Source organism: Argopecten irradians, chromosome 11, assembly GCF_041381155.1.
Source record: "Argopecten irradians isolate NY chromosome 11, Ai_NY, whole genome shotgun sequence".
Lineage (NCBI taxonomy): Eukaryota > Metazoa > Mollusca > Bivalvia > Pectinida > Pectinidae > Argopecten > Argopecten irradians.
The window spans coordinates 10,106,622-10,126,774 of record NC_091144.1 but is presented as its reverse complement, the minus strand read 5'-3'; the positions used below and the strand labels follow the sequence as shown (position 1 = coordinate 10,126,774).

The 20,153-nt window shown below is 34.0% G+C and overlaps 1 protein-coding gene across 3 annotated transcripts in view; it reads left to right on the top strand.

Moving 5' to 3' along the window:
* Nucleotides 1-18,966, top strand: part of LOC138334718 (BTB/POZ domain-containing protein 16-like) — a 79,019-nt gene extending 60,053 nt beyond the window's left edge. For all 3 annotated transcript variants that reach the window (XM_069283403.1, XM_069283405.1, XM_069283406.1), the window contains 4 exons: nucleotides 5,172-5,249; nucleotides 8,600-8,698; nucleotides 9,917-10,105; nucleotides 14,657-18,966. In XM_069283403.1, the coding sequence (XP_069139504.1) occupies nucleotides 5,172-5,249; nucleotides 8,600-8,698; nucleotides 9,917-10,105; nucleotides 14,657-14,725 (435 nt within the window). In that variant the 3' untranslated portion in view covers nucleotides 14,726-18,966. The remainder of the gene's footprint in view (nucleotides 1-5,171; nucleotides 5,250-8,599; nucleotides 8,699-9,916; nucleotides 10,106-14,656) is intronic.
* Nucleotides 18,967-20,153: the final 1,187 nt, after the last annotated feature.

The following is a 20,153-nucleotide window of genomic DNA, read 5'->3' as shown; positions in this document are numbered from 1 at the left end:
GGACGTAGAAACATTGGGGAAGTAAAGGCAACATTTTATAGAGTAGTAACCGTCAAGTACTAATTTAGACGTCAGCAATATTTACAACTTGAAAAGCAACAGAAAATAAAATTAAAATAAAAGTAATTGAATCACAATAAAAAATAAATACAAATAAAATACATTATAATAGCAATAAAAAATTAATACAAACGACAGTGGAACATAAATTCAGGCTATCTTTGCCCTGGGCATTCATTCAACTAATTAAAGCTTGGGCACTCCATCCTGTATATCTTCGAGATATTTTTTAAAAATATTGTTTGCATAATCATCGGAAAATATTTGTAAATGCATAACGTTTAATTAATCTTTATCGTCTTCATGAAATTTGGAAGTGTATTAAACAAACTCCTGATTTTCCTAATTGCTTTCAAATGAGTCTTTATTTAAGAATGAAACGCTGTTATTTAAACATCATTTCCTCAGCCTGCATAGAATTAAAAACATACGGTCATAATAACGAAAGTTTGAGTGTATTTGAAAGGCGAAAGCAACCTGTCTTCGTTGCTTCAGATTTATGGTCATTTTATTCACTGACCAGTGATTATGACCGTCACGCGTTTGTAGTGTCCCTATTCTGAAACAAATGTCATCAAAATTAATGTACTGCCGCAATGGATAATAACTTTTAATCAATAAGAAAAAAACAATACTCCACCACTGGTAGACAATACAACTTAAGGACGGAGATAAAAAAGTTTTCCGTTGATAAAATGTTTTCCTTCAATACTGCTTGATATTCCTCTAAAAAGAACAATTTTGAGATTGTATGGTCATTATTATGTCTCATTCTATTTACCCACAAGTTTCATTGGTTCATCAGATCATGTGATCAGGAACAAAATGTTGTGTCTCTGCCATATCCTCGGGAACTCGCGCACATTGCCGTTCTTTGGGAAACTCGCGCACATTGCCATTCTTCGGGAAACTCGTGCACATCGCCATTCTTAAAAACATTCGCGCACATTGCCGTTTAAAAAAAAGTTCGCGCACATTGCTTTCCTTTAAAACTATGGTGCACATTGTCGGTCTTAAAACTAGTGTATATTGCCGTTCAGAAAACATTCTCGCTTTGCCATTCTTAAAACCTCACGCACAATGCAAGTAGCAATGCGCGGGAAACCATTGCTTTGACATTGTTATTGTTTTCGAAATAGCTCAAAACATTGCAAAACATTCAGAGAACATGAAGAAAACCACAGCTGTGAAATGTTTTATAATCAAAAATCTTTTTAAAATGTTTTTTTTTTTTATCAAAACCTTTACTTTATTGGCTTGGTATTTTTTGAATGATACGCAATTAATTTCATTTTTACTGAGTTGTATATATATGGTTGTCAGCTCCCGAAAATTCATATTTCCCGTGGGCGAAGAAGATATTTATGGTTTTAAGAATTGATCTGGGATACTTGATAATAACTCTTAATAATGTTCAAAGGCTTAATACCATTTTGCAGCTATAGGGTTTCTTTAGGGTTAATGCTATACCGAATTACGTATTTTTAATTTGAAAAAAATGGATTTGCTATGTCTTTTGGCACATTTGAAGCGTACCTGTGGGGCGACTGAAAGATAAATAATTGCTTAATGTTGTCATTGAATATTGCAACAGCCTTGGGATATTGTGAATGAAGGTTTAAATTACATCTGGATTAACTTACTGATAAAAACAGAAATACAATTTCGCTAAGAAGATAGGTAGATCGATGACAGAATGTAAATCTTTACGAAAGATTATATGAAATTAACTGTAATATATGTCGTATGATGAACAGGGCGAAAAATCAACAAATCAAAAAATCAAAAATCAAATCTGGAATAAGGAGGTAGAGACATTCATCATACAAAGCCCAAAAACTCTTACCAATTAATTTTACTTTTGATTGGAATCCCAAATCTTTGCTCACTCTATGGACTGCATTTTTGGCATTTGGAAAATATTAGACACTAATTGCTGAATTAAAAATTATTATTTATGCATTTTTTTCTTTAGAAAGAATATATTTGTAATTTTATTTTTAGTCCATTCTTAAAGAGACAATTCACTCAGGCAAATTCTTTTACATAACCAATAAGCAAAATATAGCATAAATGTATTGTTCTACATTTCTTATGAAACATATAACGTAAAACATTGACAAATTCCACGACATTGTTAAGTATTTTAATTAATATCATTGAAATATCAAATCGTTGATCAATACGATTAAGCAGGTACAATATTAACTCTGTACCCATACACGAGCCAAAGTCACACACGTTAAACAAATGAACTACATAACCACTGAGAAGGTGATAAAATGATTTTTAGGCAAGACAATTCACATAATAAGGTAAACACACTACTGTCAGAGCGATTTGAGCAGTTCTAGACAAAAGTTGTATTACTTTACGAGCAAGGGACAGGGTTCGGCATACAAGAAGTTCGACCACAGTGTGTAATGGCGGACAGCGAGCAAGTTTGAATATTTCACACACGTGTCACCACCATAGGCGTTTCAGGCATATCACAGTAAAACTGACTGATCTAATTTCCATTAGAACTTGTTTTATCTGATATATATACAAATTTTAATGTTCTCTTAGACTGAATTGTCCCTTTAAGATCTGAGCTATCAAAACCATATGTACATTTCTCATTTCAAGTGTTACACTGAAAAAATAATAACCTTGTTATGGCCATGAAAAATAGGGAGGAATATGTAGAGGAGTATGAAAATATTTTTAAGAACAAAAAAGTGGCTTTGTCTGGTACTAGTTGCGTTCGGCCAAAACCTTTCTTTTTGCCGATGAAGGGGAAAAAAGGCGATGCTGGCCCTGCAGGTAGGGCGTTAGAATTGTACCTGCTGCCCCTATTGCATAATTGTGAAAGGCGACTAAATTTAGGATCTTATCTTTTCTCTTCTTCATAACTGACTATTCACAATTTTTGTAAAGGGCTTTAAGACCTTCCAATCTATGGAGAGTATTTGGTTTTTCCTAATGCCTCCCTTGGCACCGCCACACTTTTGGCCTTGAGTTGAGCGTTCGCCCCTGTGATGAAGGCTCTGGGTTTTGTCCTCTGGCCGAGACACACTAAAGTCTATAAAAAGTGATAGTTTCTGCTCCTGTTTAGCGCTCAGCAAACAGGGAGTGGGACGACTGGTTCGCCCGTTATCAGTATAATGTGACCGGGTGGGGTGTGTTGCTTGGTGTCTTCGGTGTCATGCTTCAGTGATAAAGTACTATAAAAAGGGCAACAGTTCCACTATACAAGACACAACACGAACAATGCAGTCTTCCAAAACACGCACCTCGCACTTCACACACGCTACACACTGCATACATGGGAGGCCGTCCTTACATGACCCTGGCTGTTAATAGGACGTTAAGATAAGCAAACAAACAAATGTTGGCTTATTGTGGTTAAGTCAAAGTTTACGTTCCAGCTTCTTATGGAAACTTGTTCATAACCATGTGATCTCCTCCCTTTTCAACTCAGGCTTAAGACCGGCTACGGCGGAGTTATGTTATTGGTAATTTCTTCCAACCGCTTTAGTAATAGAAATATATAGATGTTTGGTAGAAGAACAGTGTACAATATGCTGATATTATCTTCATCAAGAGACAATTATAAAATGGATCATATGAGTAGAATTTTGGTAATTCTGAAGGTATATTTAAACGTCAAATAATTCTTTAACATGTCATTGAGTTATTTTATGGAAAGAAGGTTTGTACTAACCATTTTTATTTGCACTCAAAAAGATGGACAGTGTTAATCGAGGTCGTTGAACACAGATTAAATCTACTTAGTGACGTAGAAATTTAAGAAATGGTTTTGTTGCTTTCCAAGCATCAACTTTGGATTCGAATGGTTTCACTCCATGAAAACAAATGAAAAGTGCAGAACGGTTTATTGAAATAAACTAAGAGAAATTCGAATGTGCTTAATCACCTTTAAGGTTCAACAATCAGCACGAAAACATATCTTCTCTCTACATTAGACTGAGCACAAACTTAGAAAGTGTTCAATATATTAAGTGTAAAACAATATGTCTTAATCTTTAATCATTCACTGTATAATTGTGGTATGGTTACTTTTTATGGATATTCCTATCAGTGCTATACGGAATGCCAGCGGATTTTTTTTTCAAAATTTGATTAAGATTTGTGAAATGCCAGCGGATTTTTTTTTCAAAATTTGATTAAGATTTGTGAAATATTCACAAACCTCCTGTATATTGAGCGACTCTTGAGGCTTACCGGAATACGGCCTACCTACTTTTCGGTCCGCTTATTGGTTTCAGTTTCATCCACATTAGTACTCCGGCACCATAACCGTTAAAATGACGAACAACACAACCAATAAATCTAATAGTCTGTCTCTGAAGTCAAGTTCCAGAGGTTGTTCACCCCATCCATAGAACAATACGTCTGACGCAACTTTACATACAAATTAATTTGACATTTAGATGGATTTCCTCGATTTTTCCCTGTGATATTAGATGTATTTTTCTTTGTGTTTTCCCCACTTACCATATATCGCAATTTTGATGTCATACTAATTGTAATCTTTGAGAGAAGACAAGGAGTGGTATTGGTTTTCTCAGTTTGGTTTGCTTTCCGTTCACCACACCTAGCTTACCGTGTATACTATGAATAGGTGAATTAGTAGATAAAGTCAGTAATATCAAACGATGTGGACGAGTGAATTATCATACTGTTTCAAACGATATTGTCATAATGTCTTTCAAGTTCAACACGATTCTGTTAAAAAAATAACCTCTCGCCTTTACTTCGCGTCAATGTACTTAAAATTGTTTAGTGTTCCTTGCTTTCATGGGTACAAATCCCTGTAGATATGCCAAAAGATATTATTTTCATTACATCTAGTTTGTGTTTACATTGCAACGCAAGTGTACAATCATGATATGAATGTCACCTCTATGGATTGCATGTAATAAGGCTGCACTTATCTGTCGCATTATATTCCTATTTCATAGAAGTCACACATTTATATTTAATTTATCAGTGAACTGAACAGTATTTTATACATATGATTCATTATGAGTCTGGAACTCCTAAAATCTCTTTGGTTAAAATTATTACACAATTTGTATACCAACATGATATATTTGTCATTGTAGCTACAAGGAGGCGGAGACATGGCAGCTCTCCGACATTTTACCACCGGAGCCATCAGACAAGGCTTTGTCGTGGATGACGTAAGTACTGTACATGGCTATTTCGTTTTCACACTTCACTTCTTCTAGTGACCAGCGAAATGAAAAAGCACCACTGGAGATTTTGCCCTTTTCATCTCTCTCCTGTTTCCAACTTATCGTCCATTGATTACAAAAAAAAAACCCGTAATAGTCTAAAAATGTATTTCATCTAATATCATACTGATGGAGTGTATTAGTCCGTGTATTGTTGTCGGTATCGGATGCGGTAATGGAATATCATTTCATATTCGTAGGTTATTCATATTCATTTCTGAGAGACAGCATCAGGAACTCGTATTTACAGTACATTTGACACAGTATATGTATATACATCCATCACATTGTTTATTGGCAATACTCTTAACACGCTCGTTCTTGTGAAAGATTATATTGACTTAGCAGACACATGAGCTGTTGAATGGATGCATTTTGGTCTAGAAAATGAAGCTATTTTTTTCCTTTTGCTATTGACTAGAATTTAGATCAGACACTCAAACTGCGCTTTTGTGTCCTATACGAATCCAGCTGTCAAGTCACATTTGCATTATATAGAAAAGGATTTGACTTGATGTTAACAAAGACAACCTTCAAATTGATAGTTAACCTCCAAAAAGCAACTCCTAGCATACATGTATGCATGCAATACTTCTTCGGTGTGATTTCATGGGACCTATTATAAAAAAATAAAATATGGAAGGGGAGAAATAGAGTGAAAACTTGTTTTTACTGTTTCACAATGATTAATGCCGAGAAATATTAAAATGCTGACACATCCAATTCCATATTGGAAGCTCACCAGCCCGAATACGATAAATCTGTATTCGTCATACATGTAATCGTACTGCTGGGATTAGAGGTATGTTCGGCCATGATTGATGTTATAACAACAGTGATTGTTATAGAGTATAGCCATGGTAACCTACGGTAACGCTTGCACACTTTGTTACAAACCTCTTTAATGTATTGTCGTTGCACGTAGAGCTTTTCTTTTGTTTGACATACCAATGAAGCAAATATTGTCTGATATTGAATATCTTAGATGATGACATATCAAATTTTATATGACCAATTATCATAAATTCAAGTCATGAACAGCAATGAATACACGCACGCGAAACTGTCCCCGGTTACATTTAGTTATATCTAGTTAATGAACTATGCATTGTGCATTTATGTAGATGCATTTTTAGATTATTTTCGTGTAATACGTGCATGATTGCACCTAGGCTCATGGTAATGAAAACAATCGCAAATGTTCAAGAGGCGTAATGAGTTTATGACTTGTGTAAAAATATAGACAGCTATATATCAGGAATTTGATCTGTATTAAGCTATATCCTAGATGATTGTTTGTATTTTTTAAACGTTAGTGACTTCATCACTTTGTTTGCTTTAATAGCTATGCAGGTTTCATTTGCCACTGAAAGGGAGAGGGTCATTGAGACTCCATACCTTCTGTTCGCACAATTATACATCAGACGTGTTCACGCATCATCTAGTTTCCTAAATTTCCTCTTCAGTTGATAGCGTGATTCCAAATGGTTTATGAAAGAAATAAGAGTTGAAGATTCAAATATAAAAGATAACTTCCATAAATCGTGTTTAATTTCACTACATGCGCGTAGTAGCTATTTACTCTAGGGAACTAGTGTTACACAAAGTTGTTATAATGCACCATTTTGTTGCATGCACTTGGCGACACCGTTCTGCTGGAGTTGAGTAATGACATCGTACACAGTTAATTATTTCTTCCGTCAATAAATACCACCATGGATATCTGAGAGGAGACAGAAACAGCAACGCAAGATATATGGGAGTTAGCTCTTTGAAAGAAAAAAGTCGAGAATAACAGCTCATATATACAGCTCGTCGGATAACCTTGAGCGGAAAGAAGTCGAAATATAGTTTCACACGTGTTCACCTAATTACTATGAGAAATTAAACCACTGATTGCCATTCTATATATCGTAAACAAGTGTAAGATACACCAGTGCAATCCAATCTGTACAGAAATACTGACTTCTGGTTTGGTTATTGTTTACAGATGCAGTGATTGGTATCAACTTTACATAGCAGTATTTTGTAGGAGCAGTATTTTGTAGGCAGTATTTTGTAGGAGCAGTATTTTGTAGGAGCTAGAAACAACATTTCTAGCCTAATTATAGATAAAGTAATTTAGCGTTTCACTCAAAGTCCGTTTATCAATAAAGAAACTGACACAGCCAAGCGTCCTCAAAGTTCACGTCATGTCACAGAAGTATAGGCCGTGTAAAAACTTCAGGATAGGAGTTTAAACTTAAAATATTTTACTTAGCCATTTTGTATCATAAATTGTCCGTTGTCGTGATCGATGAAGAATGTCAGAAATACATCAAAATTTGTTTTATGCATTATTCATTATAAAAATGGACATTTTCGCGCATAAACGTTACTGATATCATGTATCCAAAAATATAACGCTAGAATTTAATTGTGCCTACTTCCCCTATTGAATGATCATAAAAGGCGACTATATTTAGGATCTTATCTTTTCTCTTCTTCTTTACTGACTTTATGTTTCCAAATACCTCCCTTGGCACCGGCTCACTTTTGGCCTTAAGTTGAGCGTTCGCCCCTGTGAGGAAGGCTCTGGATTCTGTCCTCTGGCCGAGACCCACCAAAGTCTATAATAGTGGTAGTTTCTGCTCCTGCTTAGCGCTCAGCAAACAGGGAGTGGAACGACTGGTTCGATCGTTGTCAGTATAATGTGACCGGGTGGGGTGTGTTGCTGCATTTTGTAGGTGTCTTCGGTGGCATGCTTCAGTGATATAGCACTATAAAAAGGGCAACAGTTCCATTATACAAGAAGACACAAAACGAACATACCGCAGTCTCCAAAAACACGTACTCGCACTTCACACACGCTACACACTGCATACATGGAAGGCCGTCCTTACATGACCCTTGCTGTTAATAGGACGTTAAAATAATCAAACAAACAAACAAAGTGTGGGTAGAATTTCGCGAAAAAGCAGCATTTGCGTAGTTAACGGAAATTTCCGCTTTCACAGTAAATGGTTGAGCCAGTGGTTAATGATGGTCATTTGTATTCAAGAAATTAGTTAAAGATTCGAATCGAATTTACCACTGACATAATACATGTTATACACTATGAAAATTATGTGGATTTAATTTAATAATATCGTTTCCTTAGGTTTGATAGAAAATACATTTAGCACATACACGTAGTTCCCCAAAAGATATATAATGTAGATTTGAAAAAAATACCAGTATTGCGTCAAAGTTCACTTTAGATAATAATTGCATGTAACATGCGTTAAAGTCATAGAATGTATTTAATTCTTTTACAGGAGCCCCACTACCATTCCGAAGTGTTCTCACTTCACGGATTCCATTTCGAGTTGAAAGCTGTAAGAAATAATAAAGACCAGATTGCCGTCTTTATGCAGGTATGGTTTGTATATAGAATCATTGGTAGATTAAAAAACATGTTCTTTTACTGTCAAGTTAATTATTTTGACAATATCTATTATAACATACACACTTGTATACAAGACGACGTGGATGAGGTTATGAGAGAGGTTTAAAGCCGAACATCCATATGAACTTGTGTCGAACAGTGAGAAACAATATTAAAAATACTTCGAAGATAAAGCAATCTTTCACACATAGGACGTAAGATGGTTCAACTGAAGTTGTAGATCGTAGGTTTCAATCTTTTTCATGATTTGCTGCATGCCGTATTTATAGCGATTTATTAGCCTTGCAACCCATAAAATACTCATTAAATCACGTTGAAATATGCATTTGATTCTAAATGTACCTATTAAAAGTTATGGCGATAATTGAGATAGAACATTGCAATGGAATCTTCCAACAGTGAAACTCTGCATGGCATGTTTCAACAGAACTACAACACCAGAAATTGCATTGTATTGAAAAAAAATCCGTTAAACTTTCTATTTGTTAGCATGCAAACGCGTCGTCTAAAAGTACAGCTAATTTTGGCAACAACTCCAAGACCGCGTGATATCTTGTTGCCGAACTGTGTCTCTGACATTACTGTTATGTCCACATTGGCTATGGCACTAATGTACTCCAGTCGCTGTGGTTTTGGTCCAGTGTCGTCCGCTGTTCTAGGCACGATCGAAGCGGAAGACAAACTTAATAAATTATGATTTTTTTTAAACATTTTACTTTTATTTTGCTGCGTTAAATCTTGTATCTTAATGCGAAAATAATTAAGTATAAAGACATGTAGTATATCAATATCAATTGATGACATATTGTATTTAATATTTTCAATTAAACAATGATATAGTTGAAATGAAGAAAAATTGCATTGGTTCATTAGCACGCTTTGATTTTGCTTGGCGTTCCTTAATTTGTTTCGTATGCATAGTCGGATTTTCGCAATTTTGTAGAAAGAACATGTTTCATATACATTTTGTTATACATGGAAATACTTTTGTAAGATATCTTGCTATTATGACTTGAAATTAATGAAAATGAAAAAATTTACTTTAAAGGCATATAATTGTATACATTATATATATTGTAACGCATCGTTTAGCAAGTACGCAAGCTTAAACTACATTTTTTAAACATTTTTCAAAAACAGTCGTGATATTGTTTCCATAAGTTGAGTTATATCCTTTTGTTTATAGCGCCTACGGCCTGGAGACCCTATCCTGAGTTTCCGACAGTGTGAGCGCCACACATTTTCCATGCGTGCTGACAGGGAGGTCCGGTACTGTATCACGGTACAGCAACTTGACAGTGGCGATCATAACATGAAGACCACCGGAGTGGTCACTCAGAAATTTGGCCTTGGCGAAAAGACCAGCAGAAGCGAGGTAGATGTTGTTTGATGATATTTTGTGGTAAATTGTCGGTTAATTGGTGAGTCAAAATGGATTCTTTACCGCAGAAATACATGTACCTAAATTGGCAAATAATCACAACTCGTAAACGCACAGTATCATGTAAGGTAAAATGAGCACGAACTAATAATAATACCCATGTAATACCATAAAGAACAAGCTTAATACCATATTTCACCCAAATCGTGGTCAAATCACCTCGATTTGGATAACCTAGGCCAACATTCACATAAAACTAGTTTACCATTAATGAGGGCGCCGGCTAACTGTGACTATCTTCCAGAGTGAGGAACGGCATTCTTTCGACGTCTCATTACCATTGTTGAGTTCTGTGTCAAAATAATTGAAAATCGATAAACTGAATAAATGGTTACAAGAAAGATTTATCTTGTTAAATAAAAAAAATCTATTTGTCAAATGCTTAGAAAACAAAAAGGAAAAAGACAGCAATACAGCTAGATACACTGGATTTATATAAGTATCAAAGTCTTCATTTCCCACGCACAGAAACATGTCATTGTCTATAAATAAACGACTGATAGAAAATACTTGAAATTGCAATGACTTATCAATTTGCAATATATTAAGATTAAATTATCTGTTTCATATCGGAAATAATAATATAAATTATAGTATCAATTTTATCTAACTAACCATTTAAATACCAAGGTCTGTCAGAAATATTTACAAGGATTTTTAAATATTGGAACATTTCCCGCCATTCTTCCACTAAGGCCCCACAAGGATTTTTAAATATTGGAACATTTCCCGCCATTCTTCCACTAAGGCCCCACGGTAATAGATTTTATTTGTATTGCTACGTCTTTATTTTGGACTTAAAACAGATGGATTGGATTTCATTTCTACTGCCATTCTTTTGAATAAGCTCGTTATTTAAAAATGAAAACGGGATAAAAGTTTTCATGTTCTTTTGCAAATATATATTTTTTTTTTTTTTATGTCAAGAAAACATTCACGTGCTATAGCTTGTATAGTAACATATATTGTTAATTTCTAGGTCGTGCAGGTAGGGCCCCTTATAGCACGTATTGCACTACATTAAAATATCTTGTAAAAGGTGACTAAAGGATAGTATCCTTTCTCTAACTAATTGTATTGTTCTTAACGTCTCTCTTGACACCGCTTCTCATTTAGCCTTCTGTTGAGCGCTCACTCCTGAGAGGTAGGCTCTGGGTTCTATCACCTGGCTGAGACACACTATAGTCTATAAAAGTGGTAGCTTCTGCTCATACTTAGCGCTCAGCATGAAAGGAGTGGAACGACTGGTTCGCCCATTGTCAGTATAATGTGGCCGGGTTGGTGTGTGTTGCTTGATGTCCTCGGCGACATGCTTCAGTGATGTAATAACATAAAGAGAAGAGCATCTCTGACAAATTCTTAATCCAAAGTGGTTTGCTAAGCGATGCTTTGAAAACAGTAATGAGCTTTGATAGCAGACCGGAAATTACCTGTTCGCAAGATCATTGTATGGATTAAAAAAATAAAGTAATCTTTGTGTCCGGCGACTATTACTTAACTACTGCGTCTAGGCCTATCAGATTGCTTGCAGAAACTTCTTCCTGGTCGGCCATTTCCACCAATGGTAGACTGTAAAATTAGTTTAAAGCGCAAAACAAATGACAGGATACATTTCCTTTTAGATCTACACGATCTCATTAAGCTTACATTGTACATGTAGGTAGCTCTATGATGTTTATGACCAGACGTAATCAAACCTGCGTTTGCTTTGTTACATAATGTGGTCCGACAGTTGGCAACATGTACACAAATAAGCAAAAGTGTGACAACCGCTTTCTAAAAGATTATAGATTTGCAATTAAGTCACCGATAAAGTAGGACATTCATATTGTTCCGAGTACATTCTTATCTATTATGACCGGCAAGGGCAAATTATCATATAAGGTTTCATAGTTTACAGGTTGTTGTTACAAATGAACTACCTGCAAAAGCGCACATGATAAAATTAATATAATTAGTGGATTTTAAAGGTAAACTTCACTGAACTAAAAGACATATCGTCCATGTTATCATGTTAAACAGCAAGACAGTTTACGTCCATGCTTAAGAATACAACACCAAAATTTTAATGGTCAAATCTGAACAATGTTAGGACTTTTGGAAGGCCAACAAACGGATTTAGACTGGTTTGTTACCCGACTATTCGCTTTAATAGTGACACAAATACTCGTTCACCATTTACGTGCTCTTTTTCATCATCATTAGGTGGCTTATGAAGTTGGAACTTTTTTACATATCAATAAGCGTATTTAAAACGGCAACATAATATGTCTTCTTCTAACATATTTTTAATAAGCAATGTTGTTTAGTACATCTGCCCCAGTATCGGTATTTAGGTAGTGGCATTTTGACCTAGGTTGATTTCGTGCGTGTCAATACTATCGATTCATTTTATCTTTATCACTTAAGCACACAAATAACTCGTAAGGGTTGGTTTGCATACGTGACAAAAGAAAGAATCTTTATATGAATATTACAAAAAAAAAAAAAAAAAAAACAATGAAAAAATAACAAATCAAAATTCTATGCTCTAGGGTAGTAATTAAAAGAACATTATTTGGGTCAGAGCGATATCTCAAACATTGCATATTTACATTGTATGAACACTTATGCCGTAATCAATATTGTATTTAATATGAAAGCTGTGCGGTTATGATTGATTTTTTAAAAAGTGTGCATCCTGTCACTAGTTGTTGAATTATAATTGAACAAATTCGACCATTAGTGAAATCGTTGAATGTTATCCATTTGATATCACAAGCTGACTTGTTCAGTACTGTTATGGAGGAAACGCATGAAGAAACTGCGATCTAGTGCTAGTTTTATTAGCAACACTGGAACTGGAAATAATGTCTTAGCTTTCCTTAGATAATTGTTCGATTTATAGGTTCCAATTACCGTCTGACCGTGTAACTTTTCTAAATTACTTCTTTTGTTAATCTGGGAAAATCGCCATAATTATACATTAATTGGTAATAAGCCATTTGGCACCTGATGGCAGATGTTTAATGGGTCTAAAGTTATTTGTCTTTTCATTTCAGTAATACGTTGCCATAACTTTAGTATAATATCTTCCACAATTTTCCATTTATTTTTATATCAATATGAAAACAAATAAACATCAAAAACCTTTCGTAAACCTCAATAACTCTAATTGATACGATCAGTTTTAGATTTGGAACCAGTCGCACGAGTGTATAAAAGTATATCAATGAAGCTTACTTGTTTAGCAATCTATGTTATTATCGAATTTTAGAAAACGCTTTTGACATTTCATTTTCAATTGCGGAAATGAACTGAAACTAAATGAATTCACTATCCTGTTGAGTCATTTTAACTCTTGAGTTGATAGTAATGATGAACAGCCCATACTCTTATCTGTAAAATATATAGCTATACAATTGGTGACAGGGCAAATGATACTGTAGTTTAACGACATGGAAGTGATAGCAATTTAAAACATTTGGAAGTCCAATACAACTAATGAAGTTTGAGACTGCATATCTGCTCTACTTTTTCTATCAGTTTTATCCATCACCTGCTATTTTAACGGAATCACTTTTGTTGACGCTTTCTAAATAGGTTTTTATTTGAAATCAGATGACACCGCAGTTACGTATCATTTTGTAAAGTTAATTTGTTTAACATAGGTATTTTGACGAAACTGATATGGCACGAAACTGATATCATAGTTTCTGGAAGCCGTATGCTTGCTTAAACATATAATGTCATGATAGACTATCTACTTACAAGTGATCAGTACATCCGTTTGCTACATTATTACATTTGTGTAATTTTACTCGACATCGCTTCCTACTCATTGAATGGTGAAAGTTCAATAGACGTTGATTTAAACTGTAGTTCAATTACATTTATCATGGAAAGACAGTTAAGCCTTTTATTTCAGCATTTCAAACATCACCTTACCCATACATTAGACTCACCACAGAACCTGAATGTGATTTATTATTACGTTAAATGTTTCCAAGCCAGACATGTATATTTCTAGACGTGTTTAGATTCATACCATCATTAAACCCAGACAAATCCGTCGTGTTCAATACTTCAATGCAGAGAAACATGTCGGGATCAAACGGAAAATCCAGGCTAGTCGTGATATAGTCTTTGCCTTTTCATGGGAAAGTAAACCTCCCATGTGTCATGTATGGTGTGATGAGCTTGGAGATAGAAGCTTGTTATCGCTTGCTACCTTGTAGTATTAAACATTCGAGTTAATTGCCTATTGATTGGGTGACCAGAATATACCGTTCGATTGTCATAGGAGTACACTAAGACAACCCACAATAACTAACAACTGTCATTGTAATCAAATCAACTGTAATGTAAATTGTGTTTTCAGAGTAAAGCCGACAAGTCATTATATAGCTTGATTTAGTCCAGACTAATTAAACATTATATCGTATGTATAAAATAGCGTTAACTTTGATTTTAGACTGTACCTATATGTCTTCGTATTTGTTCCAGGTAATTAAGCTTGAAAAATTGGACAAGCCTGCTTACGTGGTGTTTTCTATCTTCTTCCCTGCATCGTAACCATAGGAACGAAAAGATGCGTCAGATTCTGCAACATGAGTAGAATCGCAATGAAGTCATTACAAGTCTTGTTTGTTAAGGTCTGTTTGATATACTGTACCTACATGGTAGCGGATTTTCAATATTTGCAGCTATATATGTATATGCATGCTTCATACACATTCCTTGTGGTATTGTGAACACAAATTTACGAAGCGAGATAAACAATCAAACAAAACGTCAGTAATATAGAAACACATTGACTGCTGTTGCTGTATTATTCATTTCGTGATGGACGATCGTGCAGAGAAATATAATTATGTCGATGTTTTGCCGTGTTGTCCATTCTATTGTTAATTTGTTAAGTAAAATATATTTATTTTATACATGTTAAAACAATTGTGTTGATTAAGTCCTTTTAGAAGTATTAGAGGATATAGAAAGATCATTATTTTATTATTTCATCTTGGTTTACATTTATATCATTTGAAAAAAAAAGATTTTTTTACCAGTTAAGATACTCGGTTCTTGGTTGTAATTAGACTATTTTTTTTATTTATTATATGTAAATTAACCAAACAGCTAAGCTTTAAAAAAGAGTGTTTTTATACAATATTGTGATTGGAAACAAGTATTACATTTTATTGAGTTTATTGTTTCCTTTTTATTGTATTGTGCATAAATCTATTATCAGAATACTAACGTTGGTCCTTCATCTGTTCAGTACTTTGTAGTTTTAACAGTTCTATAACAAATGGAATATTTGAATTTGTGATTTTACATTGCGAATTTGCTAAGACGACTATGTATGTTATATACAATTCTTCACCAGGTGGTATTTGGTAATCTTAGGTCCTTCCTATGACATACTGAATAGGTATATCATATATAATTATTATACTGTGATAAACATTCCAAGTGCCTGACCTTCTTGCACGTCTTGCCATTTTCCAGTTTTGTTACTAGCCTTTCATTTCAATACAAACTCTTTAGAAGGTTTTTAATTACACTGATGAAATAAAGTTAACTTACAGTAAAGGGACATATTAATGTTTATAATCATGGGTGTTGGAACATGTATTTCGATTCGAGAACGATGTGGAATAGAATACTGAATAGCAAATTACAATGGTTACATTTCTAAGTTTAATTTTTCAAAAGACGTTTGTCACTGTCCCTTGACGCGATTGTACGATACTTCTTTTTCAAAAAAGAAATGACAAAATGTGAATATAAAGAAAGCGAACCTCACATTTTCTTCTACGAGGTTTTACATAAATTGTTTGTGTTTATGCATTTGTCTTCTACATACCGCTGAGGTTTTCAAAGCCAAAATCTGTGATATGCATGCCATTTTAAAATGTATACGTTATTAAACCAACATGTATATTTTATAATTTGAAAAATGTTCTACTGAAAGAAATTTCTACTAAATTTTTCAAGATAGAACGTTGCACATTGTTTTGCTAGATACTTAGTAATTGATGCACTGCTAAGAAGTTTGTAGTAGTATTTTAACTCCTCGATCACATGCATGGCTTGACAAAATGAAAACACTTCCCCACATTATAAAAACACTTCCTTTTGGGACCCATGCAGATTGTTCAAACGTAACGCCAATGTCTTTTGAAGTGAAACACAACTAATGACCAGACAGGCGAGGCGGCGTTAACAGTTCGATATTCTCCTGACATTTATCAAAGATCCTATTAGGTAGACAACATGCTATAGTCGGTATTCTTCGACGTTTTGAAATTGGATTTCTTGTGCTTTGTAACTGTTACGTCTCTCAGTAAGTGACAGCTTTATTGAAAACCAAAATACCTGTCTCTCCTGTCAGCTACAAATGGGGATGTATTAGTATTCGTTTCACCGACGTTTCTGTACAGCAAACCATTACCCCTGTCACAACGGGATTACCCCTTCTTCCGATAGGTATATGAGACAAGAGTTCTTCATTATGTCGGGGGTCTAATCTTTGGTCGAAAAACACTTGTTAGCTTTACTAAAATGAGCCGATAGGCTTCCGAATCTCACTCACTCGACCTTTTTACATTAAACGCTAACAATTACCACTTATATAATAAGAAAGTGTTTGAGTGATATTTGGTATATTAGACTACGTAATGTTCTCTGAACATGGCTTTAAAAGAAACATCAGACTGACAGGTGAAGAGGGAATTTTTCACCCCGGTTACATGATTACCAATATCTGTCAACCTGCACCATCAAAGGACCAGACAGTCAGAGTCTTCCACATAGCATCCTTCACATTAATGTTAACGACAAACAATATATTATTTCAATTCAATTACTGTCACACGCTGACTGCCGAAATACGACTACTTGGTAAAACCATTGGGCCTGGGTAAAATATACAAGTCTTACCAACAAATTAAATGTTTAAAATGAATACATGACATGCCTGCTTGCTGTACCAAAGTTTATAACAATATAATAAAGACTAATGTAATGTGTCAGTAAAAATATGGCACGGTTTTAATAGTTGCCAATACTATCAGTAGGTTTGTCTTGAAGCTTTCGACGAAAATTAGACTAAACGAGAATTAGCATCTTTGTACTCGGCAGTCGGTTATTCTTTCCTCACGATGATGATACCAGATATGTAACTGTATCTCACTTGACAGTATTTCACCTGATCTTATATCCAGTCTTTCATTAAATCTCCGTTTGATGTAAGGATTTTGTATAGCTGCAACACATCAACTGCTGATGTTTTTTGTTGACAATATTTTCATTAACTATTGTATTCTTTTTAATTATCAAATTTGTTAAGATATTTTCACGTTGATTGTTTATATTCAAATATTATAATTCAAATTACATTTTTTTATTTTCCCTAACATTGATTTGTTAGCCTAACATTGTAATGTAAATATATCTATTTATTTAGTGTTTTGTATTATTTTGTTTACCATGTTTATTATTAATTTTTATACTTATTGATTTTATTAAGAATGCTGATTTGATGCCATTTTTTTGTCTTCAGATTTATTTTCAGAAAAAAAAAATTATCTTTCGGAATTAATTTTTTTAAAGTTAACTTTTCTACTAAAACGTGATACTAACTGTATAGTAATTAGTTACAAATATTTCTTTATATTCTGGCCAAAATGGACAAATTGGACGAAAGAAAAAAATGTTAGAGGGACATGAACCTTATATAATTTGTTCTGTATGCTTAGATATGGTTAACAGATGTTTATTGAATATTTTATTACAAAGATTGTTTATCTAAAACGACAGGAAAACATGGGGAATACCTACCTCAAAAATGATAAAAATAGACAGTCATATTCTATTTTTGGAACACAAAACGAAAGCTGACCGAAATCGAGGTTATAATGAACAACAAACTTGCTGACATGACAAGGAATATTAGTTTTCCACATCTTAAGATTATTTTCTAATTTACGATGGTTGACAAATGTTTAAGACATATTTGTTATAAATTTTTTTTTATTTAGCGTAAGAATGATAAGTCAAAAATCAAACGAGACTTTTCATTCGACAGGGCAAAGTGAAGGGAGTTTCCTGACTTATTGCACATACATTGTATGTACATCACGCAAGTATAATGTGGGGAGTTGCTCCCGTCTCTTGCATTTCAGCGATCCATTTATATTTTCCTACTTTCCCAATCGCGCACGTTACTGACTCTTGACGTACACTATTTTCTATAGGAATTCGTTTGTGTTCGCTTCACCCACGTTTTTGACACACCATTTGGTTTCCATATGCAGAGCATTGTGGGAGGTCACTAAAGTTCAACACAACTACACTATCGTTACAAAATTCGACGGGGCCGGTTCAAAATACAAAAAGATGGAATTTCCATTATAATAATGTTATTTGACACATTTGCACAATAACTGATATATATTACTTAGTAAGGTATCTGACACGTCTTAAATATGTATTTCATTTAAATTTACATGGTTTATTTAGGTTCATGTCCCTTTAAAAAAAACCCGAAAAGAACTGAGAACAAAATGGATGCTTTGAAATTATTATTTTCCATTTTTTAATTTAAAAGGATATATTCATATGTAACATTTTGGATTAAAGAACAATGCGTTTTTTAAGATCGTTTTTGATTTCCATGCTATTACATCTAGGACACGACTTTGCTCAAGTATCCAATGTGTTATCTCCCTTGTTTGTTGTTTCATATAATCTGTTTATCGAATCTGCGTGATCTACCTAACCATGAAGGTCAATAAAGGTTTTAATAAATAGTACACGTACGGTTTGTTCTTATTATGTTCTGGTCATGCATTGTGATATGGCTCTCAATGTAGGCAAAGGAATTGCTTTAGGATGTTAAGTTGTTTGAACTTTGTCATATTTCTAGTTCGATCTGGATAAAACTTGTTTTTTTTTTTTTTTTTTTTTTTAAGGTTTCAAAATCGATTTTATTCCCCAGCAAATTTGAGGGATGCCAGGGTTGGGACCCTGGGTTCATCCCTCTTACAACATATAGCCTCTCACAGGAGGTCTCTTTCACTCCTTTTACTCGATCGCTTTCATTCATCACATTTGATTTGCTCCATTCATTCTCCAAACTCATTCATACAAATACAAATATACAGTAGATATATAACTTTAAATTAAGTGAAAGGGTTTCTCTTGTATTCATACATGTAATCATTTATATTATTTATGTTATGTCACCTATTTGTTAATTATGACATCATATTTTTTAAAATTCTTGTGGCATAAAGTTGAGCACAAATATATATCTACAAATTTAAAATAAGTGAGAGATTTCTCTGTTATTCATACAGGTAATCATTTATATATATGCTATGTCACATATTCCTTGATTTTGATATCACAATTGTTAAAATTTTAGTGACATAGAACTGAGCACTGAAAAAGAATCAGACAAGTTTGTAACATTTGTAGATAGGATCAATTGATACAACTGCTTACATGTATGTGTACAAGAGACGCTAGGTACAGTATCAATCATCAATTGGGAACCTCAAAAATACATATATGTATGGCACACTTACATTATGAACTACATGACTTTAGACATTACGAAAAACAAACAAAAAGTAGCCAAAAAACAAACACTACATATATATCCATAGCACTCGACATATGTGCAACTAAAACAATTGTTCCATTTCTCATTTTCCTATACCAGCACACATATATTACATGTATTTATACATATACTTGTTCGCACTGTTGTGCCCTAATACAGACTTAACACATACATGTATAAATTTTTCACAATAGCAGTAACTCATTATTTATCTTCAGCAGCAACATGACCCATAAAAGTCCATTGTGTTTCCACAAGGGTCAGTTGAAACTGGTTAATAAAAAATAAGAAGTAAAACAATCCTGCATATGCAATCTTGGGAAATTAAATTAACTCATATACATATATTCACACATACCATATATACATACA